Below are 17,899 nucleotides of genomic sequence, written 5' to 3'. Positions count from 1 at the left end.
ATATCTATATATATATATATATATATATATATATATCTATATATATATATATATATATATATATATATATATATATATATATATATACTAAAATAAACTATTACTCAGTACCAAATGAAGGTTTAAATCTTAGGAAATAAAACATTTTGAAGGGCTATTCCAGCCATTCTGAAGTGTTGGTGTGTGAAAAAATAAAAATCTGTTTCATATAGCTCTTTACACAACCTCAGTTTGGAGATGTCCCAGAGGAATGACGAGCTAACAGCTGATCCAAATGCAACCAAGAAAAACGCACCGGTATATTGCTGCCGTCTTAAAACCACTTAAATTCCCCAAATTAAATGTTTGAATATACATACACTAATTTATAGTCCTTTACTCCTATAGTCACTGTTACTTTAGCAGAACATGATTATTCAAATAACATGTTATGGATCTTTTCAAAAGCAACGTTCAGTAGCAGCAGCAGGTTGGAACACTTTAAAAATAAATTACATGTACAGTAACAACAAAAAAGGTTGAATCATGTCATCTGGACTTCGTTTTTTTTGTTGTCCAGATGACATGATTCAACCTTTTTTGTTGTTATATACCTGGATGACTGAGAAAATAAACTTTGTTTTTACATGTACAGTAGTTCCTCGTTTATTGCGGGGGATCCGTACCCTGAAAAACCACAAAGTAGGAATAGTAGTGCAAGTAGTTAGTAGTAGTTTATTTTACATATGGTATTTTAAACCCTTTATTCTAAACAATGTTTATAAACTCTAAATGCTCTAAAAGAGCACATAATGTCATAATTTCCCTGCCACCTCTGCTTATTGCCACCTGCAAGCTCTCTTGGCCACGCCCACTTCCCTGCTTTGCACGGAGAACAGCTGTTCAGCTGCAGGAGGAAGTTTATCCTGCAGTATGGGCTGCACAACTGTGCAGGAGGAAGCTTTTTCTGTAGCTCTGGGCTGAACAAAGATGCAGCAGGTGCTAAATAATTTAAAATAATTTATTTTAAATAAAAATTTCATGCCGATCGTGCGGTTCATCCATCAATTAGCCAATTATGTGTCATGTTCAATCTTATTTTGAAAAACTGCAATAGAGTCAGTCTGCAATAAACGAACCACAAAGTAGCGAGAGACTACTGTATAACAGCAGAATTAAGTGCACACTGTCAAACTGCCTGATATGTAAAGATTTAAATAAAACCAACTTGTATTTAACTTTTGTAAAGTGTTGCAGGTTGGAGTTGTTGTTTCTGGTGCTTTGTCTAGGTGTTGCTGTGACATCTGAGTTTCACCACTGTGGGATAAATAGTCTCATCTATCTCATCTTAAAGTTGACTAAATTAAATTTTGGAAATGGCTAGACAGAAAATGCTACTAAAGTAAACTCCAAAATTTCACTTCAGTGTGTGTGTTTATATAAAACTTTAAATTAATGCCAAGTTTTAATTTTAAGATGGTGACAATCCACTTTGGTCATAGCTGTGTTCAGATTAGCTGTTGGCTCTTCAGTTCTGTATTCTGATTAAACTCTATTTCTCTAATCTAAGCCCATTTGAAGAGCTATCTACAACAGGTAGGATATTATTTCTTCACTACTTTTACACTGAATCTAACTTGGAATATTCCAGATGTGATTCAGCTTTAACAGGTTATCCAAACTGGTTTAAATGAGTTTTACTCAGCCGAGAATCCATCTATCCATTATCTTTTTACCCACTACTTTCCTTTCGGGTCACAGGGGTCACTGATGCTCATATCCAGCCATCACTGTGTGAGGGGCGGGGACACCCTGGACAGGTCTCCAGTCCATCACAGGGACACATAGAGACAAACGAGACAAACAACCATTCACTCTCTCACTCACACCTAGAGACAATTTAGAGTTACCAATCAGCCTAACATGCATGTTTTTGGTCTGTGGGAGGAAACCGGAGCACCTGGAGAAAACCCACGCATGCACGGAGAGAACATTATAACTCCACCCAGAAACGTTCCGGGCCAGGATTTGAACCAGCGACCTTCTCGCTGCGAGGCAACAGCTCTACAAACTGATCCACCGTGCTGCCCAGCTGAGAATCATCAGCTGGTGAAACATTTTTTCAAATCATAAATGATCAAATGTTTAAAAATCCCACAACAGTTCCCCCCGGGAGACGTTTCTCTGCTAAATGTACCTGTAGTTCTGTCCATCAGTCCAACTCCTTCTGTCTTAGAAGCGTTATCCAGTTTTCTAAAGTATTATTTAACTTACCAGTAACATTATTGAAACAATGCAGAACACCAACGCTCCTCTTTTATTATTATTTTTCACTCCCTAACCTTCACCTCTTCTCCCGGCATGCGCCACACACACCTGAGGACGCCGAGCGAACATAAGGAAACCTGCATTACAAATTACTGCACATCATAGAAATTGTGCAGCAAGCTTTTTAAAATACCAGCGCTGCCAGTGAGGCGCTTTGTAATTTATCCCTTCACGGCTGTTAGCCGCGCAGTGCAACGGTGATTTATTTGGTTTAAGAGAAGTTTTGTTTAGAGAGATAATGAGCAGGACTTCTCTTTAATGATTTAACACGGCGCAGTGGAGAAGAGAGGAGGGGTGGGCACATATATTTTTCATATCTTTAACTGCACTGCAGAGAGGAAGGGAAGGAATGAAAGAGGAGAAAGACGCATTAGCAATAGAAGCTAACAGCCTTTAACCCCCAGCATTTTTGATTCATTTTGTTTTCTCGCCTTAAACGACTTTTTCACCTTCGTGTAGCGCAACGTAATTCCAACACGTTCATTGAAAAGGTTTCTCTGTCTTCACGGCGGAGAACGTTTCATCTCTCCGCCTTTTTTTTTAATCTATAAAAGTAGATCATGTTTGTGCTGATACCACACAATATGCCAGCTTTTGAAAATCTATTTTGAAAAGTGCTTTAGCTGCTTTTGTAACCGCCTCGTACTTCTTTTTCCGCACCTCTCTTTTCATCTCGACACAAAATACAATAATATTCTTTCTTGTTCAGCATTTTTCCAAGTTTCTCCTCTCGCTTAGGATTTAAATCCCAAATTAAAGCAGTTAATTAGAAAATATAATGAAGCTGAGCAGCATAATATGCAAACAGGGCTATGACGCTCAGAGCCGGGAGCTTCGTAAAGCTGAAACTGCCATTGGCGCATAACGATGATGATATCAATAATAGATTACTTCATCAATCGCTGTTCCCTTAAAGATGGAAATGCGCTCTTGGGAAGGGACTGATTCTTTTTTTCTTTATTGTGATTTTTTTGTCTTTCCCCCTTCCTTCCTGTAGCTTGAAAATGTGTGTTTCATCTCACATTAGGGTGTGCTCTGCATAAGTGCAGGTGGAACTTGCTCCCTCTAAATGATCCTTTAATGGAACGGTGTGCACTGGAGCCGGGAACTCTATGGGGCGCTGCCACCGTCTATGAGAACTTCGCCTCAATCAATCCGTCAAGCCCCATCACCTGCCTCAGCAGATGATCCAAAAACCCCTTCGGAGAGGCAAAGTGAGCTTTTTATGTACATCCGCCAAGACTAAAAGGACACATACTCTGACGCACACACAAGCAGCGGCATCACAAGTGAGAGGTGTCTGTTTCACTGAGAGCCCTGACGTTGATCAGTCGTCAGAGAGCCACTTTACCTCCCTTTTCTTTTTATCAGGATCATCTCAGAATAGATCGAGTGCTCGCTTCGCGTTGGCTCGGGCCGCAAAAACAGAATCAATTTGGAGGTTTTATTTATTTATTTTCCTCCCAATATCTGTTACATTAGGGGATGTTTCCATAAGTGGATCTCTCTGGAGTCCGAGTGGTATTGACGTGAAGTCGCTTCTTGCTTCAGTCAAACTAAATGACAGCGCCGCAAACTGCACCGGCCTCCGCTTTTCGCCTCGGTTTAAGTTCACTTTGGCTTATCTAAAACCTTCATGATTTTTCATGTTCACTTTTTTTTTTTTTTATCTCTTGTGGTTTCTGTTCCTCCATCCATCTATCAGCTTCTGTCTTTGCATCCCATCTACAAATTTGACATGAAGTTTACTGTATTTCGCCCCACCTGCTGCTGTAGTGTCGCTCGCAGAACATCCATTAAACCGAGCCTGTACACTCAGCAGAATCCTCTCTCTCCTCCAAGTCTTGTTCTTGATGTGCGCCCGTCTGTCTCTCTGTCAGAAAAGCAGCCGCTCTGTCAATAAATGTCTCATCGTATGACTTTGTGTTCCTGTCTGTCTGTCTGTCTGTCTGACGTGTCGGCAGCTGTCTCAGCGCTCCAGGGTTGCTGTCAGCCAAGTGTTGGTTTCTGTTCTTCTGTCAATCCACCTGCTTGTCACAGTTCCTCAGATTAGACGTGTCAACTTACCTCCAGCTCTTCCGTTTTCTTCAGGACAGGCTTATAAAAAAGTAAACAAGCAGCAACGCATTAGGTTTACTCTGAAGAGTAAATTAGTTGTGACATTGTGAAATGTTCTCTCTCATTGCATGGATCTCCCGCTTCTCTGTTAAATATAGAATGAGGGTGCGTTGTTTATACCTGCAGCATATCTACTGCAACAACAGAGAATTGTCAAGTTACTTGTAAGAGGTCTTTTACAAACTTACATCGCTCTAACGTTCCGTATCTATTATAAGTGTGGAGTTATTGCACTGTGGAGATGTGCTTATGGATGGGAAGAAAAGATGGACAGAAATGGGTAGAGGACGTGAAGGGAGGTATGGTCCAAAGGATGCAGAAATAGGGATGCGAGCAGAAGTGTCGGGAGATGGATGGGAAGAGGCTCAGTTGAGATGAGTGGTAGGAGAAGCAGGAGATGGAAGTGAGGGGAGATGAAGGAATCTGGGATGGCAGATGAGATGGAGGTGGGAGTGTGCAGAGGGGAGCTACCTGCTGCTGATGGCAGTCAGAGTCAGTGAAGGATGGAGGACGATCCAGCTGTGACATTAAAGCAGCAGGTGGGGGCCGTCATTAGGACTAGCACATGAGGCTAGATGAGCCCGCGGGCGCTCATTTCTTTGGGGCCTGGCGGACCACTGCGGAGGCAGTGTCTGCATGTGTGCACTCATCCGAAGAGAGCGTCCCATAACTTGAGAGCTCGTACCCACCTCCCCTTTCATTCTCCCCCAACGACCTGCTCCTCCTCAGCAAGACGGCTTCTGAAGGCTGGCGGAGGTTGACCGCTTCCTGCATCTCGTGGCTCTCCTGTAATGACTTTTCAGCAACTTCAGGCACAAAACAAAGCACGTTTGTTTGACTTTTCATCCTATATATATATTTGTTGTTTTTCTAATTTGTTAGAAAATGTCAGTCTATTGGCTTGTATGGGGGTGGGGGAGATGTGCATAACCTCTGTCTACTTGCTTTTTGTCTAATTGTTTCCGCCCATAAAAATGTTTTGAGCACATAATTTTGATTTAAGTAAATCCATTTAATTTTCCTTGTGTGCAGGTTTTCTTTGGCTTGCACAGGTTTTAACTCAACAAAAATTCTTAATGAAGGGTTTTTCATCTTTACTGGTCACTGCAAGACACTGTCAGTATCCAGCTTTTGTTGAGTTAAGTAGGTGCATACCCATCATTTTTTGTGTTAAAAGAACTGGTTATTTTGTTTACACTGGTTCACAAACTTATACTATATAACATGTAACAGGGAGAACACTGTATAGTTAATACTCATCTGAAGGTCACGCTAAAACGCTGCAACAACCATCCACATGCTGGCTATTTTTTTAAACGCCTGTCAAAAGACACGTATTATGGGGTAATCTCTGTCCGTAAATGTTCTCTTGTCCTGCTTATAACTTCTGATCCGCTCAAAATAATTTAACAAAACTTCATACAAATATGCAGCGTCACTAGACAGAATGACTCGACTTTTCATCCCTCAACTCCAAGGTCGAGGTCGCAAATCCAGCTCAAATAGTATACAAGGTGTGCTGATGAAAGTTTCCTGGCCTGGTCATTCTTTTGTTCGATGCTAACTGGCTCACACGAGGACTTTGTGAGTTAGGTAAAAAACTTACAGCCATAATGCAAACTTGAAAAACGAGCTGAAAGTAACTCTAAACAGGATGACGAGGTACCTTCGACCCGCCCTCTGCACAGCTGATGACAGTAGGCGTGCGTTATGTAGGAGGGGTGTTACGGTTAGGCTAAGCTAACTCTTGCTCGAGGCCTTTTCTTAGATGTTCCATCCCTTTTGGGCCTGTAGACGGGCCTATCCAGGAACACCATTAGGCAAATGAAGTTGTTTGTATGGAATATTGACATGTTATCTCTTCATCATCAGGCGACAGGAGGGGAGAAAGAGAAAGATTGTAACTGTGAGTAATTGAGCCGTGTCTCCCCTGCTTATCGGTAAAGCTCCGGCACGTCACGGACCTAACGAGCTGTGGCGCGCCGATTAGTCTGAGGGGAAAGTCGAACGTGAAACACCAGATTCTCTGTCCTTTTTTTTTTCTTCTTCTTCTTTTTTTTTCTGCAGTAGATATTATGAGCATCCCTGGAGGGCAGAGGCACAGCCTTATTAGTTCAATTCATGAGGGGGAAGAGAATTGATATGGATGAATGGCATGTTAAAGTATCCCTTTGTTACAATAACCATCAAGGCTGATGGTTTGGGCTGATGATGCAGCCCAAGGCAGCAGGACGACAAGCTGAGGCCTTGACCTGGATGGCAGAGGATGCACACACACCGTGGGCAGGGGGCTGATTACACACTGCCTTAAACAAATGGATTTGGCCCCTTAACATTTAGATATGGGATCTTGCGCTGTGTGTGTGTGTTTGCACGAGAGAACAGGTACTTGCGGGTGTCTTTTTGTGAGGAAATATACTCATTTGTCTGCATTTCTATCAGTATTTGTGTATGCTGCCTTGAGTGTATTTGATAATCACATAGTGACGGACTAATTGTCAACGTGTTATCAGCCTTTACGTGCAAAGGAGGTTTTTATTTTTCCCGTTTATGCACGGTTATTTAGGGTTGTGCATGGTATTATTGTGCATGTCTGTGAATAATAAAACTCATTCCTGTTTGTGTGTGTGTATATGCAGCCTGTGCCAGGTGCCTCCACAGGGCATTACCCATATTGCACTGGTGCCACTCTGAGAATAATCCAGTAAAAAGGGTGAGATGAGAATCTCACAACATGCCAGTTTGATTTGTACCCCTTGCTATCAAAGAATGCTAATTAAAATCATATTTTGCATATGTCTTGTCTTTCATGCGCATATGCAAATTGCCCCGGTTGCCTTTCAGCACTCTGTAATTAGGTTTATGAAGGACAGCTGTAATACATAATTAACAGAAATGTTTGCAAGCTCTTCTTTTCTTCACGTCTAAACACGACGACTTAAACAAGCTTGCGTGAAGTGTTTCAAGGCTGCGCTTTTTTCTCAAATGTATTGATTAATTCCTTTATGACCCCCCCCCCCCACACACACACACACACACCCTCTCAGAAACATCTTAATTATGCTGTTTGTTTATTTATAGATGTTAGTCAAAGGCGCTTTTAGTAGGCCAAAGAAGCTCAGCATTTTGATCGTGCTTGTCTCCCTGACTGGAATGAGAGAGATTTAATCGCACGCTTGCTCGCAGTTTAACTCCGAGGCAACATTCTGGACGGGTGGATGGATTGAGTTAGAGAGGATTGAGAAAATCTGGAGTGATGATAATGAGGCAAAACAGTGGAACATGTTTGAATATTTGCGTGATGGTGTTAGTTAGAGTTGGCCTCAGGGGCCTCGATGACGGACACAACTCTGGGGCCATAATGAGATGGAGGACACTGTCGCTCATGTGTGTGTGTGTGTGTGTGTGTGTGTGTTTATGTGTGTGTTCAAACGTCAAAAGGAGTGTTGGTGTAAAGGGAGGCAACATAAATGGTGCAATAATTATTCTTTTGCTCCACAAAACACAGACTGCTGAGTGAAAATGAAGGCTTCAAACAGACTCGCATGGGCTCGCCGAAGAGAAAATAGAATAACTGTTGACTTGGAAAAAGGATGAAACTTAAAAACATCCAGAGAAGAAGAACAGGGAGGGGCAGCACAGGGCAGGGTCTGAGTTTGTGCAGCAACAGTGCCAACCGCATGCCTGTTGGTTCAAATCCCTCGCCCGCTTTCATGTTGCTCCATCCTTGGCTTTCAGATGTGGTCATTGTCTCTCCGTTGCACAATAATGGGAAGTGATGGGTGCTAAATGAAAAGGCCAGGGGATGAGAGAGCTGGTGAAGCCGCTTGGATGTCAGAGTAGTTAGTCCTGTCATCCGTTCATTATGTTTTCATAAGCTGTTTTAGAGACACGTTAAACTCAGGGCCCTCGACGACGTCAGGATGTTGTGGTCACTGTCGAGCAACGGTGCCCTGGTGTTTGAGCACTGTAGATACATGTGCAGTTAAATCCTTGCACATGTGGACATGTTGGTGTGACTCAACATGTGGGTCACTTGCTCTGATGTTTAAATGTAAAAGTGACATTAAAGGAAACAAACTTGTGTTTTCTTATAAAGTTTTATCCAAATCAGGGTCATTTCTGCTACTCTGTCAGGTGACGTGTTAAATTTAAGTAGCTATGACAGCAGAAAGTAGTCACACCTACTTTTTGCAAGTTTAAGTTGCAGATCGACACTACGTTTGTTTAACTTATTATTTTAATAATATACTCTTCATACTACATATTGAAAACGTGAAAACAATGTTTTATCCATCCATCCATTATCTTTTACCTGCTTTTTCCTTTTCGGGTCTCGGGGGTCACTGGTGTCCATATCCAGCAGTCACTTTGCGAGAGGCAGGGGACACCCTGGACAGGTCTCCAGTCCATCACAGGGACACATAGAGACAAATGAGATAAACATCCATTCACTGTCTCACTCACACCTAGAGACAATTTTGAGTTACCAATAAGCCTAACATGCATGTTTTTGATCTGTTGGAGGAAACTGGAGTACCCGGAGAGAAAACCAACGCATGCACAGAGAGAACAGGCAAACTCCACCTAGAAAGGCCCCCGGCCAGGATTTGAACTGAGTTGACCTGCTCGCTGAGAGGCGGCATCTCTACCAACTGCACCACTGTGCTGCACACAATATTTTATAAAAATATATATATATTTTTTCATATTTACAAAAATATTTAGGTGGAATAGTGGTGCAGAGGTTGGAGAAGACAAGCCTGTGATTGGAAGGTTACTGGTTCAAATCCCCTGACTGTTACAACAAAATTTAGGTGTGTGGCATCTATCACCTGCCTCTACCTTCATTGGCCCCACTCTGGGCCCTTCAGCATGTTCTCTCCGTGCATGTGTGGGTTTTCTCTGGGTACTCCGGTGGAAATCCTGTGTCGACTTTCTTCCATTTAGGAATTAACAAGGCCACTGAGATCTTGGGAACACCATGTACTGCAAAAATAAAATAACGTAAATAAATAGATTTTTAAATGTAGCTGTCCTTTCAGATCTGCGTTGTGCAACAGTCCTGTCCCTGATCTCTGCAGGCATTCACTTTGACCTCCCAACTTGGTGTTTGCTCTGATATGAATATAGGCCTTCTACAGACAGTTCTGTGCCTCTCGAAATCTAGTCTAAATAATTTAATTTACCACAAGTGGACTTAATCAAGGTGTAGAAACATCATAGCAGCAGTTAAAATGTCCTGAAAGCTGCAAGTTACACAGGTTTTCCATCCGCAAAAACGGTAATAAATCAAGGGTTTTATGTTATGCAGATGTATGAACATTATGGGAATCACTCCTGTTATAAGTTATAACGTGACAACGTTGACCTGGATGGAAAATAATCTTTCCTGAGTGCTCTTGTTGAGAACCATTGACACCTGTTTCTACTTTTAATCAGCACATCAACGTTTGTCGTTCTCCTTTGGTAACTCTGCGGTGTTTGCTTTTGTAGATGGGCCTTTGTGATGAAGAAACACCTGAACATCCACCTGCTGGGAAAACACGGGGTCGGAGAGCGTAAAGAAAGGTAAATCAAACGCCAGCATCTGCCTTTGTTCATAAATCTTAATCTGGATCCTAAAGCAGGGTTTGTTTTGGTCGACTTTTATTAGCATTTGAAGGAAAGCATCAAAGAGTTCTTATATAAAGAGAGAAGCCTAATTTAAAGTAATTTCTGACAAGGTTAATGTAATCCATCCTAGATTTTGAAGAATGAGTTCAACAAACTCTATGGAGGTCTGCAAGCTTTTAAGCCCAAATTCCCGGCTTTTGAATTTCAAGCTAAATATAACTGGAATTCTTTCCCTGATGAGTTAAATGGCTGTCTGCTGTCTGTCTCACTCTCTTGCGTACATCACTTTTTTCTGTCAAACTTTATCTTGCGCTCTCCCTCATCTTACTTTCTGCTCTCCCTCTTGAATTAGGGATGGATGATGTTTCTTGTACCATTTATGTTTGTGTACATGTGTTTCTGTGAATGTGTTAGGCCTCTCGCTTGGCCCTGTCTATCAGACACAGAGCCCTGCTGTCAGTGTGTGTGATGAGGAGATGAAGTTGTGAAGCGCCTCCCTCCCGTCCTCCCCTCAACACTGACAAGCCAAAATGAGATGTTAAACACCTCTCAATCTGTCAAGCGAGCTGCTAAAATAGAAACAGACTCGCTTTTTCATTCCTCCACAGCTAAATTGATACTTTTGACAACATGTGATATTAGATATGACAAGTGGTCTCAGATAGAAGTAAGCAGCCCAGCCAGACGCCTCTCCATCTTTCAGACTTTATCAACTAAATTCCTGCTGTCATCTGCTCATCTGGATTAGATGGAAACAAATCCCTGGTATCCTCAACTGCTTCAAGTCTGCTTCCTTAACGTTTCTGTTTTCGTAGCCTTTATTGATCCACTGGTGCTGGCGAAGTTCCACACGTGTTTCTACTGTAGACACAGTCTAACCAACAGGAGAGCACATGCACATTATCCTGATGCATGTTCAATAATCCAGGTAGATTAATCTAACAAGGTTGTCAGGTCCTCTGCACAGATTCTTTTTTGTTGAAACATTTCGTCTTTTATCCAAAAGACTTCTTCAGTGTGAGGAGTTGCATCAAAGTTGGTCTTATAAGCAGCACTCTCTTATAGTGGATCAACCAGTTTGCTGGTGACATCCAAAACTAGCTGTCCACATGCAAAAAAGGACGACCATCAGCTTAACTACTGATCATTAGTGTCTTGATGGCCACTTTCTATTCACATGGGGTTGAGTGATACTTTCAATAATAGTATTGTAAGAAGGGGACAATTGAACATGGAGGCCTCTGCCTTGTTTAATGATGGACGAGTTTTCTTCACAGAGATGGCTTCCTTCACTTCTCTCTCAAACCATTGTTCCTCTCGATCAAGCATGTGCACATCTTCATACTTGAAAGATCAAGAAAGGTCACTGCTGGCCTGGAGATGAGTGTAGACCACAGAGTCCTGGCCTGATGATGTTGATCTTCTGTGCTGGGCCATCCTTTTGGCCAGTGGCTGTTTAGTTTCCCTGATGTAAGACTGATCACAGCCCTCCTGACACTGAACAGCATACACAACATTACTCTGTTTGTGCCGGGGGACTGGATCTTTGGGATGAACCAGTCTTTGCCATAATGTATTTTGGGGTTTAAAGCCACTGGGACGTTATGTTTAGAAAATAAACGTCTCAGTTTCTCTGATACTCCCTCAACATATGGAATGACCACTGGTCTGGGTCTGGGTTCCTCCTTTTCACCTGTTGGCTGACTGGAGTCCTGTTTGGGTTTCTTCTCTGCTTTCAGGAAGTCCCAGTTAGGATATCCACATTGCTCTAGAGCCTGTCTTGTGTGGGATTTCTCCTTCTGCCTGGCTCCTGAGTTAGTGGGGACACTGTCTGCTCTGTGGTACAGAGTCCTGATGACTCCTAACTTGTGCTCCAAAGATGAGATGATGGGAGTCAAACTGCAAATACTGGTCTGTGTGGGTGGGTTTGCGGTACACCTCTGTTTGCAAATGTCCTCTATCAGAAACTGAGACCTCACAGTCCAAGCCGTATGTCCCACCACGTTCTCTCAGATCAGCAGACCAGTTGCTCCTAACAGTCCCAGGAACCCGTCTCAAGCGCAGAGGTGACAGGGCCTTCTCTGTAGCAGGCCCAAGACTTTGGAATGAGTTACCTCTGCTCATTAGACAGGCCCCCTCCCTCACAGTTTTTAAATCTCGCTTAAAAACACACTTTTATTCCCTGGCCTTCTGCACTGTGTGATCTGTGCTGAGTCTGTGTGCATCACACTGTGTTAGTCATGTTGCGGTTGTTGTTGTTATCCATTATTGTTTTTGTTGGTTTTTACTTTTTGGTGTCCTGTTATGTAATCTGTTGCTATGTGCTTGTTCTGTTTGTCCATGTACAGCACTTTGGTGTGCTTTGTCACTGTTTAAAGTGCTTTATAAATAAATTGGTATGGTATGGTAAGAAAGTCAACCTTCTATTTTTTTCATCTTCTCCTGTGAACTTGATGTATTTATCCACAGAGTTGATGTGGTCAGTAAAATGTTGGACTTCCTGAGATTTGATTTTAACCCAGGTGTCGTCAACATACCTGAACCAATGACTTAGTGGTGTCCCTGAAAAGGACGTCAAGGCTCTCTTTTCTACCTCCTCCATATACAGGTTGGCAACAATAGGAGAAACTGGGGACCCCATAGCACACCCATGTTTCTGCCTATAATATTGCTCCCCATATGTGAAGTAGGTTGACTGCAGGCACAGTTTCAAGAGTTGACACAGTTGTTCTGTGGAAAGCGTGGTCCTGCTGCTCAGAGTGGTGTCTGATTTTAATTTTAATCTGACCACCTCTACTGCATCATCAACAGGAATGCACGTAAAGAGTGATGTGAAATCAAAAGAGACCATTGTTTCATCAGTCTCCATGATGACATCTCTCACCTTATCCACAAAGTCCATGGTGTTCTGTATGTGGTGTTCTGAGCTGCCAACTAAAGGGATGAGTACAAATGCCAGGTATTTGGAAGCATTGTAAGTGACAGAGTTAATCATGCTAACAATTGGTCTTAAAGGTACACCTTGTTTCTGAGTTTGGGTTAAACCATACAGACTAGGTGTGGCCTCCCCTGGGTACCATGTGTGGTACAGAATATGGTCAATAGCCTTGTCCTGCTCCAAATTTTTCAGGCAATCTATGAACTTCTTGTAACCACTTCCTGGATCTCTTTTCAGTGGCTCATAAGTGGTTAATTCACTAAGGAGTGTCATAACTTTCTCACAATAGTCTTTGTGGTTCAAAATCACTGTGCACCTTCCTTTGTCTGCTGGGAGAATGATGATGTTCTTGTCCTTGCTAAGAGTGGTGAGTGCATTCCTTTCCTCTCTGCTGATGTTGGAAGGTGGTGGTTTGATGTCCAGCCTTTCTTAAGGATATTGTTTCCGGAGCCCTTACTGTGCATAAAGGTGAGCACAACTATATCTAGTTGGTACCTCTCGACCTCATGCACAAGCTCAGGCTCCTTCCCCACCAATGATGTTATGTTCCATGTCTCAAGAGCCAGCTTTGGTAAGCCAGAGTCAGAGTGCCAAGGCCTCCACCTTAGGCCACTGTCCATGGCATCGTGCACCTGACTCGTATGATTCAAGATAATTTAATAAGGCTCGATAAACTTATGCAATGTCAATAGACATAGTGTCATGTATACTTTTCTTCATTCCAGCTCTGGGGTCAAGGTCAAAAATCAAGGTCAACATTAAAATTTAACAAAACTTCAGCCACATTTGTACCACCAGTCATGTCACAGTCTTGATCATCTCAACGTCTAGATCAAGGTTACAAATCAAAACCAAATGTTATACAAGGTCTTTTCTTGTCTGGGCCATTGCTATAGATTGCCGTATAATAGTTTCAACAGATGTATAATGTGACGTATACTGTACTCTTGTTTTGTGTTTTTCGAGCTCTTTGTGTGAGTCTGCAATCCTCTATCCAGTCCTCCAACAAATCGTGATGAGATTACGTGATTCTCTGAAGTAAACTGGGCAGCTTTTATAACAGACAGTCTGATATGTTCACTGTGCTGGGATGTCACTTGTAAATCCAAATCCTGGTAATGCTGTGATTTATAGAAACGTTTCTCCTCTGAGATCACTTTTGACCCTGCTGCCACCAACCCCATCCCTCCTATAGAACCTATTCTGCCCGTTGCCTGAGAATTTGCATTCACCCCAAACATATTCCTTTTTCTTTTGCATGAAATTATAGAATCATACAAAAACATTCAAATTACATACCTTTTTGTCCTCTGTATGCCAAACGCTTGTGTGAACTATACGTAACATAAAAACACACTAATTCATTGGTGCTTTAACAGATGTCTAAATGGCTTTTCTGCAAATCCTTCTGGCTGTGCTTTCTGAGCTGTAAACTTCACAATTAAACTTTTATGCATGCTTGTAAAATCATCAAACTACCAATGAAAAAACTTAGTCTGCACCAAGGTGGGCATCCCTTGATCAACGTGAAGGGTAAACTGCTAATTCTTTTTTACTCCAATATCGATTTATTCATGTTTTACTACAAAATATTTCTAATCTGAGAAGAATAAATTATGAATAGTTGTTTTTGTAAATTTAAAGTTCTAAGATCAGAAGTAAATCTTGTAAATTCACCACACTGGCTTTTAATGGCTGTCATTAAATTAGTATTAATTTTATAATTATGAAAAGGCTTTGATGTTAAACTCTAATCGTGTAATAATTAATCAGCTGCTGTGATCATTTAAATCTCTACCAGAACCACCTTTTGGATTTTTGTTAGTTTTTATTATATGTGCATCAAAAGGTTGTTGTATTATGGTATAGTCTGCATATGTCCATAAACTTTCTCTTGTCCTGCCCTTAACGCCTGAACTTCTCAGAGTACTTTAACAAAACTTCATACACATATGCATCATTAGACATCCATCCATCCATCCATCCATCCATTTTCTTTACCCGTTTATTCCATTTTGGGTCACGGGGGTCGCCGGTGCCCATGTCCAGCAATCACTGTGCGATGGGCGGGGTACACCCTGGACGGGTCGCAAGTCCATCACAGGGCCACATAGAGACAAACGAGACAAACAACAATTCACTTTCTCACTCACACCTAGGGACAATTTAGAGTTACCAATCAGCCTAACATGCATGTTTTTGGTCTGTGGGAGGAAACCGGAGCACCCGGAGAAAACCCACGCATGCACGGAGAGAACATGCAAACTCCACCCAGAAAGGCCCCTGGACCGAGGTTTGAACCAGGGACCTGCTCGCTGAGAGGCAGCAGCTCTACCAGTTGCGCCACCGTGCTGCCCCATTACTAGACAGTGTTGCATAATCTTTTTATCATCCTTACTTCAAGGTCAAGGTCACAAATGAAGGTCAAATGTTAGACAAGGTCTTTGCTTGTCTGGACCATTGCTATATTAAAGTTTTATAGTTTGTCGACAGGCGTATAATGTGCTGTAATCTTGTTTTAACATAGCAGTTGAAAATGTGTTTTAGTTAAAAGTTGTTTGAATTTAGTTTTTTTTTTTTTATCTTTTCTACAGCATCACTAGTATAACCTACTATAACAACTTAATAACAAGTTGCATAACAAGTTTCTTTCTAACTGCATTTAATTTTTGTCTAATTTTTTTTTCTTGTGCATATTGTTCGTGTAAAGCAAATGTGTAAAAAAATAAAGTTTTATTGACCACACACTTCCATCCATCCTTCCATTATCTTTACTTGCTTCTTCCTGTTAGGGTTACGGGGGTCACTGGTGTCCATATCCAGCAGTCACTGTGAGAGAGGCGGGGGACACCCTGGACAGGTCTCCAGTCCATCACAGGGACACATAGAGACAAACGAGACAAACAACCATTCACTCTCTCACTCACACCTAGAGACAATTTAGAGTTACCAATCAGACTAACATGCATGTTTTTGGTCTGTGGGAGGAAACCGGAGTACCTGGAGAAAACCCACACATGCACAGAGAGAACATAAAAACACCCAGAATGCCCCCTGGCTGAGATTCGACCTGGCAACCTTCTTGCTGAGAAGCAGCAGCTCTACCAACTGAGCCACCGTGCCGCCACAAACACACACTTGTTCAACCAAAACTACTCTGTTAAACAAGCTGTGTGGTGTTTTTGTTACTGCTTACAGTTAGTTAGTTTAAAGGAAAGACAGAAACAGACTCAGCTTCAAACCCATAAAACATTATTCCACGATATCACGTCAAAGACACATTACACACGTCAATAAACTGTTGTCCTGTTCCTGCAAACCATCATCAAAACGTCGTTCTTTGACCTCCTTTTTTTGTTCATGGTTGTTGTACTTCGTCTCTTGCACTTAAATATGTGCAGGCACAGATATTCAAGCACACACACACTTGCACACACATACAAACACACACAGTCATGCACACAGAGGGAGGACAGCCACAAGGTTTGTTCTATTTAAACCTGTAAAACACGGTGTCATCATTTTTCTGACAGTCCTGCAGACAGAATTTATCTCATCATTAATTAACCATCATATTTCCAACACAGTGCAGCTTAATTAGCACAAGGTCATTGGGGAGGGCTTATTAAGTGGAACAAATTTGGGCAAGTGTAAGAGAGGAGGCTGAGGACGCAGGATGGAGGAGTGAGAAGGGGAGGCAGATGGAGAGATGGGTTGACAAAGAAACAGGCAGAGAGGGTGGATGAAAGAAAGAAAAGAAGGAAATGGAGGAAGCATGTGTGTATACCTGTCTATTTGTGTGTGCGTGCATGTGCGCGTGCGCGAATGGTTTGGGCTGACTTGACAGAGCTGGCTCAGTGATTGATAACTGCACCGGTTTTGAAAGCCCAGACCTGGAGACTGGGACGGTTACTGGGGGAGAAGGAGAGACGGGTAGAGGGAATCGTGTGTGTGTGTGTGTGTGTGTGTGTGTTAGTGCGGTGGAGGAGGGAGGCGGGGAGGTATCTGAACAGGCAACTGGGGACCAGTTTGGGGAGGGATGGGGAGTTGAGAGGCAATGGGGGTTGCTGGGGGGAGCCAATTGCAAACATATGCTGGCTGGCAGGCGGTGGAGAGATGGATTGCAGTGGGACAGTGTCAGAGAGGCAGTTTCATCACCATCCACAGCCCTGTTCACCAGGTATTTTTAGAACACTTGGGAGATCTGTTAGTCAAAGGAAGAGGAGGAGGAGGAGGAGGCCTGGCTAGCTGCTGGTTACACCCGGCTCCACTTAACCAGATCTGTCTGGAACCTCCAACTCCAAGTTATTTTGGGTGGGTATCTGTGAGGAAGACCACCGAAATGGACCCTGACATTTTGGCACAGCTGACAATTGGTATTAATAATTACTTTATATGACTGTGCTAGTTTAGTTAATGAACCTCTATTTATTTGAATGTATCTATTTATTATTGAAGACTGGGCTTCTTCATTAACCACTGTCACAGGTCTGGAAGAACTGGACTCAGGAATACAAACTGATCACAAGGAGCTCAAACACAAAATCAGACTTTATTAGTAATCAAACAAAATGGCTGACGCAGCAGCAAACTTGCAAAAGTGAGGGAGTGTGTGCAGAGGAGAGCTCAAAGAACTGATCAAATGAAATGCAATAATCAGAACACGTAAATAAACCTGATCATAAACACGGAATGATATGAACTTTTGTTATCTTTAAGGGCCATGCTCAGTGGTCCAGAGTTGGGTAAATGAGGGTGGAAGCAGATTTGTGTGCTTCACCTTTCCCACTTAATTTTTCTGTTGTAAAGGTCTGGGGATTCAAACTAGCAACCTCCCAACCTCTGCACCATCATTGCCCCCTACAAAGTACTATAAACTCATATATATATATATATATATATATATATATATATATATAT

General features: G+C 42.2%; 1 protein-coding gene across 1 annotated transcript in view; it reads left to right on the top strand.

Moving 5' to 3' along the window:
* znf407 (zinc finger protein 407) overlaps positions 1-17,899 on the top strand; it is a 253,669-nt gene that overhangs the window by 90,283 nt on the left and 145,487 nt on the right. Inside the window, exon 3 of the mRNA XM_037677291.1 lies at positions 9,922-9,996. Within this exon, the coding sequence (XP_037533219.1) occupies positions 9,922-9,996 (75 nt within the window). The remainder of the gene's footprint in view (positions 1-9,921; positions 9,997-17,899) is intronic.

The sequence above is a fragment of the Nematolebias whitei genome, chromosome 5 (assembly GCF_014905685.2).
Source record: "Nematolebias whitei isolate Nwh7 chromosome 5, NemWhi1, whole genome shotgun sequence".
NCBI classification, from domain to species: Eukaryota; Metazoa; Chordata; class Actinopteri; order Cyprinodontiformes; family Rivulidae; genus Nematolebias; species Nematolebias whitei.
This window is presented reverse-complemented; position numbering and strand designations above follow the sequence as displayed.